Source organism: Phaseolus vulgaris, chromosome 8 (genome assembly GCF_051622355.1).
Source record: "Phaseolus vulgaris cultivar YP4 chromosome 8, ASM5162235v1, whole genome shotgun sequence".
In the NCBI taxonomy this organism is placed as follows: Eukaryota; Viridiplantae; Streptophyta; class Magnoliopsida; order Fabales; family Fabaceae; genus Phaseolus; species Phaseolus vulgaris.
This window is the reverse complement of record NC_143505.1, coordinates 49,645,949-49,652,973: the sequence shown is the minus strand read 5'-3', so window position 1 is coordinate 49,652,973 and position 7,025 is coordinate 49,645,949. Positions and strand designations below refer to the sequence as shown.

At 29.8% G+C, this 7,025-nt stretch overlaps 1 protein-coding gene across 2 annotated transcripts; it reads left to right on the top strand.

Annotated features, from left to right (window-relative positions):
• The first annotated feature begins 2,169 nt into the window (after window positions 1-2,169).
• On the top strand, window positions 2,170-4,656 carry LOC137826324 (transcription factor bHLH96). 2 transcript variants are annotated; one of them, XR_011083475.2, is made up of 4 exons: window positions 2,170-3,125; window positions 3,285-3,686; window positions 4,116-4,338; window positions 4,446-4,656. XR_011083475.2 is itself a non-coding variant. In XM_068632254.2 (3 exons), exons 1-3 carry the CDS (start codon window positions 2,670-2,672, stop codon window positions 4,209-4,211), a joined length of 954 nt encoding a protein of 317 aa, XP_068488355.2. In that variant the 5' UTR covers window positions 2,170-2,669; the 3' UTR covers window positions 4,212-4,656. The 2 variants fall into 2 exon arrangements, 1 of the variants encoding a protein (XP_068488355.2); XM_068632254.2 differs by having other exon boundaries at window positions 4,116-4,656.
• The last annotated feature ends 2,369 nt before the right edge of the window (window positions 4,657-7,025 follow it).

Genomic DNA, 7,025 nt, shown 5'->3' with positions numbered 1-7,025 from the left:
ATACAACCACACAATTTAATATGTTGTAATTAATTAAATTTTATAAAACATTTAAATTAATTTATATCTAAATATGTAATTTACATATGTAATCTTTCCTATTGTCTAGTTAAAATAATTTTTCCAATTTATTTGATTCAATTAATAAATTTCACTACAATCAAAATTATTTTTTAATATACCATTTTAGTGAAATTTATTTAGAGTTATTTTTTGTATTGAAGTTTAAGATAATTATTTCACAATAAAATTTTTAAGTAGAGATTAGTCTAGTAAAAGGCATATTTATGACAAATTAAAATTTCTAGAAATAATTAGTGTTTCAATATTAATACGAATGCACATGTTAAAAAAAATTAATTTTAAAAATTTGTACTGATAATATACATATTGTTATATATAATAGGTTTTTTAAATTTCATAATAAATTAATTGATAATATATGAAAATTGAACTTTTATTTTTTTAATATAATAATTTATTATATGATCTAAATCAGTTTAATATCACATATTTTTAACTTACCAAATTTTAATATTAAGTATTTTGTCTTAAATTCTAATCAAATCCAAACTCCTAACGTATATATATCTAATCAATTACAATGACATGAAAATAAAGAATAACGACAAGGATCAATATCTTACTGATGAGAAGAATGCAGGAAAGAGATAAAACTAAAATCGATGATGACAAAAGGGTCAACTATAAGGTCAAATGAAACTAAGGAGATCACCTTCCTCCAAGCAAGTACCTATAATATATCACATGGTTACAAATATATAGATTTCAGTCACTCCAAGGCAATCCAAAACACTAGAAAAATAGCTACAAAATAAATAAAAAGTGTTCCCAAATCTATTATTTGTAGGAACTAATCGAATAAAATAAGAGAAGGCAAAAGGTGGTAGCAACTGATTGAACGTAATTGCACAAAATTGCAAAACTGATCTTATTCATTTTGATTTACTCAATTATATATATATATATATATATATAATAAAATTACAATTACTGGAAGTTATAAAATAGGAATACTAGCAAGCCTATAAACTCACCATTAATGCTACATAACAGTAAAATAGTTTAAAGGTAATAAAATCAGAATTAATAATAATAAAATCAGAATTAATAACCAACATTATTATCCATCCATAATCAATTAGGGATTACTTATCTAGAATTGTTGTTCTTTACTCAAAGCATGTACCACATATAATATTTAGTTATCACCTTCAAAATACATCAACCAACCACGACACTAATAAACTGTCACAACCAGCCAATAGGAGCACCACAACAGCCACCTCAAATACTCAAAAAAGCAATACTAGTACACAACCAGCATTACTAAATAAAAATCATTTTAAACAACACAACATTGTAACCAAATCCAACCAATGCAAATAAAAAGAAAATAAAACACACACCCTAATCAATTATAGGAGGAACACAAAATCGATTATGCTTTGAATGTAAAATTATATAATGAGTTTTGCACCTAAATAAATAATGTCTACACTTAAATCAATCTTTGGTCTTCATACTTTACAAAATGTGTAATTTGATTCCTATTAAGTTTTAATTATACATTTAGTCTTTTGGATTTCTAAAATTATATAGTTTTTATACAATGCTAATATATTATCTAATTATTTAAAAAAATAGTGATAGTAGTGTTTATTAGCTACGCAATATATTAATAATAACCTCAACAATTAACTTTATTACTTTTTATTCCGACAAAAATATAACATTTAAATAATATGGATTAAAATTGTTTAATTTCATAAAACTAAAACTCAAAATTACACATTTACAAAAGTATAAAACCCAAACATCGATTTACAGCTAACTTATCAACCTTCATAACTTGTGGTTTGGGCCAAAGCGAAGCATTACATATGAAGATTGAGTCTCAAACCCACTATGGGAGAAATAAGCAATGGTTAAATTGGTGAAATTGTATATGATAAAATGGCATGTAAAAAAGAGAGAGAAAATACAATAAGTAATATGATGGAGAAAAGATAACAAAAATGATATTAGAATAAAGAATATATGCATTTGAAAATAGAATTCCATGAGTAGTTGGTTTAATTTTATAAAATGATTATTTTTAATTAGATAAGAGGTGTGCATAGTCCATAATATTGAGGTTGTGTGGTTGGGTTGGGAAAGTCTTGGTCTATTGCTTGCTTGCTACTACTATTATAAATAGGAGATATTAAGAAATTGGCAAGAGAATCTTTCTGTGTGTTTCCCGGTGGTTAAGTTCGTGGGATCAAGAAAGTGGTCTGGGACGAGAAATCTCACGTGCATAGGGCTGTAGCTTTTTTGTTTGTGTGAACTATCAATCCACTTTTAAGATTTGAAGGCAAAAGGGGAATTGTTCTTAAGCTGATCATCATAAAAAGGTTACTTTGTTTGCTCCATTACTACCTCTGCTTTCGCCTTTTCTTCCTTCTCCCAAAACTCTTTTTACTATCTAATCATTATTATCCTTCATCAATTCCCTTCTTTTTCAAAACTATTCTCACCATCATCTAATCATTAACCCTTTCATCTTCCTTTAAATCCATCTATCTCCTCTTCTCCTCATTTTTCTTTCTTCACTCCAACAAACAAACTCCTGTTTCCTTTTACAACTACACTTTCCCAGTTAAACAATGGCCCTAGAGGCCGTGGTTTTCCCTCAAGATCCATTCACTTATCCTTGCAACAAAGACTACTTCTACTCGCTATTACAAAACAATTTCCAACAAGTAGAAAACAAAGCCTTTGTAGGAATCATCACCAATAACATAGACCACACTCTGCATGCAAATTGGGATTCTTCTTCCCCTTCAGCTTTGCAAAATGTCAAAGACCAATGGGACTCACACTCCTCCCCTGAACCCTGCACCGTCGATCAATCCCTCCCCGCCGCTTTTCCTCCTCCTCCCTCCTCCACCGAGCCCACCACCGGCCGTCGCAAACGCCGCCGCACCAAAAGCACCAAAAACAAAGAGGAGATCGAGAATCAAAGAATGACCCACATTGCAGTTGAACGCAATCGAAGGAAACAGATGAACGAGTACCTCGCAGTTCTAAGATCCTTGATGCCACCGTCTTATGTCCAAAGGGTTAGTCTAAATATCATTGCTTTCATCTTAAAAACTATAAATCTAAATTAAAAATTTGGACCATTCTTTGGACAAAGTACATGTGTTTGATTTGTTTTACAGTTGTTGTTTGTTTAACCTTAACCTATGCTAATATTCGGAAATGTTAAAAAAAAACAGGGTGATCAAGCATCTATTATTGGTGGCGCCATTAACTTCGTGAAGGAGCTGGAGCAGCTTCTGCAGTGCTTGAAAGGGCAGCAGAGAACAAAGGAAAATGTTGGTGGCTTCTCTGACTCATCACCCTTTGCTGAGTTCTTCATGTTCCCTCAGTACTCCACACGTGCGACACAGAATAGCAGAGGCTACCCTAGCACGTGCGAAGCACGGAACCATTCATGGGCCGTGGCAGACATAGAAGTGACCCTGGTGGATGGTCATGCCAACATAAAGATACTCACCAAGAAACTACCAGGCTTGCTTCTGAAGATGGTTGTTGGCCTTCAAACTCTTGCCTTCACCATTCTCCACCTTAATGTTACCACTGTTGACGATATGGTCCTTACCTCGGTTAGTGTCAAGGTTGGTTTTCTTTCTGCCACCTACCAAGCTAGATATGTTTTTTTTCTCTCTTTCTTTTCCAATTTTGATGTTAAACGTACACTCATTCTTTTTTTCCATCATCCCATTTTTGTATTTATCATTTTCTCTTTTTGAAGATTTCTATGATATCTTGATAAATTCAGAAAGTTTTGATACAATTACCAATTTCACGAATGGTGACACGAGTTTCTGTTTAATGAATTCAAAGGCAGGTAGTTTGTTTTGTTAATTAAGATCACTTTGTTAAACAGGAACTCATGGAATAATTGATCTAAAAACTAATTGCAGCAGAATGTCAGCATATTTTTTTATGTGTGTTTTCTCATGACGTGACTGTATTTTTGTAGAGAAGTTCCATTTATAATGGCTAAATAATGATTTATTTTGTGTTATTTATTGGTGGAACAGATAGAGGAAGGGTGTGAGGCGAAGACAGTGGACGAAATTGCAGGTGCTGTGCATGAATTATCCCAGAGGATCCAGGAGGAAGCTGTTTTGAGCTGATGATTAAACTTGGAAATACTAAAAGCCTAATGCAGGTTCTTTTATGAATGAGTTGGAGTTTGCAGGGTGTGTGACCCGTGAAGGCATATACCAGAAGGGATAGCCTTGTACATGCATGAGTGTGAAGGTCATAAATAAGCTAGGAGATGCTAATTAAAGAATAGGTTTCTCACTCTTTTCTGATCTCATATTTTTTTCCTCTTTCATGTCATTCTCCCACCTTCAAGAACTCAGACCGAGAGGGGAAAAAAGGGTTGGAAGCGACAAGCAATTTATGTTGTGGAGGCCCCTCGCAGAAGAGTGTGTGTGAATTATTAGGTTTATTTGTAGAGCATGAGGCATGGTTAATTTGCTTGGAATGTCTGTGGACCTCTTCCATTTATTTTCCAGTGTAGAAGATTTGGATATTAAATAATGAATAATATTCCCTGAAGGCACTTCAAAACACGCATTTGAGGAGGGAAAAACAAAAGGAATGATATGCCTAAAAAAGAAGGAATGGAATTTGATGAGCATGCATCATGCATTGTACCTAGAAATAAAATATGAACATCTACGGTGGAAATAATAGGCATCTACCATTATTAGTAGACGCGCCTAGTGTATAATTGTATACCATGATTTTCGTTGTCCTTCTTTCCACCAAACCCGATATGGGATCACTCTTCTCAAAATTGACCTTTCCATCGCGTGTTTGACTCTACGGATCACACAAGGCATGCTATCAGTGATATGTAAAGATCATGTTCTCGCTTATCATAATACGTATATATCTACATACCACTATTTTTTTTAAAAAGAAAAATATTAGTTAATGCAAAGACATCACTTTCCAACTCAACTTAATATAATATAATTTCAAAATTAATAAAATATTATTATTTTTTAGTTATAATCTAATGTAAGATTTTCAATATATCAACATTCTTATTCACAACATTACATATATATGTGTATGTATATTTCTCTATAAATTAAATTAATTATGCGTAATTTAATTTGTAAAAGTGGTTTTTGTATAATTTCTTCAAAAAAATTATAATTTTAATTTATGACCAAAATTAGTTATTAACACAATAACAGACCTAAAATACATAAAAAAGTGAGTATTGCTCTTCTAACATATTTTTTTCATACCAAAAGTAGCATAACTAAAATCAGAATGTTGGATCACTTAGTTAAGGAGTACACCTCACTATAACTTATCTTAATCATGTTAGTCGTAATTAAGATTGTGACACATTAATTAGGAAACGTTTATTTAATATAAGTTTAGTAAAAAAAATCATCTTAAGTTTTCAGTTAACTTTTTATTCTCTTTTCAATACAAGTGAATATGTATTAATCACTCCTAATTATATACAATAGTATTATTGAAAAATAATACTTTAAAATATTAAAATAATATTTTTTAGAAAACTAGAAAAGATTATTGTTTTCGAATTGAGGGGGTTTTATATAATTATACTGAAATAAAAAAAATTGATACAAACTTTAGATTTTTTGAAAGGAAAATCATAGGTCGATATCACTTACATGACCAAGTACACTCCTCCAACATTGTTGACATTTGACATTTTTAATTGAAGTGAAAAAAATATATATATTGTGAGATGGTATATTCATTTATTGATTTTACAACATTTACAACTATATTAACCTTATCCGTGAAAGTCAGAATACGATAATATCTCAAATTTTATATCTTTTGTCTGTTATTTTATTTTTCTAATAATTAGTTCTTTACTAGGAGCAATTTTTCTTATATTACAATTAGAAATAATTTTCTGCCTACGTCTCCTATTTTTCCTTTTTAATGCTTCAATCATCCAAATTTTCAAGTCATCTTTCGTAAAACTAAAATCTTCAACAACCTATATAAATTATTTTAAAAGTACTTAAAGTGTAAGTAATTATTTATTTAATACTCTCAACTACACATAAACAATCATAGTTCCAATTAATTGTTAATAATTATTAGTTATTATTCTTATCAATCATAATTCCAACTAATTGTTAATAATTATTAGTTATTATTCTTATCAAAGTATTCTTAAAATAATTTGTTATGTCTTCTAAATCAGAACATAATTCCATATTTTAAATACCGAGAAAGTATACTCTTTGTATCAATATTTTTTTTAGATAACATCCTCCAAAGTTAATATATCTATAATTTTAATAGATTTAATTAAGTCATTCCATATTATATGCATAACTAATCATGCAAAGATAACCTATCTCATAATCAACCACATACTTGCAATACAAATACAAACATTATACAACCAAGATGAATTTCTTTTTTCTGACAAACAAATTTTTTTTGATAGAAACTATTAATCAAGTAATCATACATAACACTTCAATTATTTTTGTCAATAACATGTTAACTAACACAACTAATAGGGTTCGTGTTTGAAAAATTTAACACTGCCATCCAAAAAAATATATATAATCTATAAAATTTCTCCACATCATGCTTTGAGTCAAGTTGTTAAAATATGTTTTCAAACAAAACATGATTTCAAGAAAACAATTTTCTCCTATGACATTCAACCTCTTCTTCAAAATACACTTATTCATTTATTTTTAAAAAACCCAAAGTTAAACGTACATCTAAGAGCGTAAAACTTAATGTCTTATTTCGTATTCTAAACTCACACCTCTTTCATCCACTTCATATATAATTCTAACAACAACACAAATGAATTTTTTTAAATATTTTTTCCATGTTCATTAACCATTTAAAATGTGTTATCATAATTTGAATCTTTTAATTGATTTTCAACTTCCTATTAACTCTACTTATTC

Coding starts and splice junctions, on each gene's coding strand:
- LOC137826324 (XM_068632254.2), top strand. CDS start 2,670: ATGGCCCTAGAGGCCGTGGTTTTCCCTCAAGATCCATTCACTTATCCT. Junction 3,126..3,284: donor CACCGTCTTATGTCCAAAGG/GTTAGTCTAAAT, acceptor AAAAAAAAACAG/GGTGATCAAGCATCTATTAT. Junction 3,687..4,115: donor TTACCTCGGTTAGTGTCAAG/GTTGGTTTTCTT, acceptor TTGGTGGAACAG/ATAGAGGAAGGGTGTGAGGC.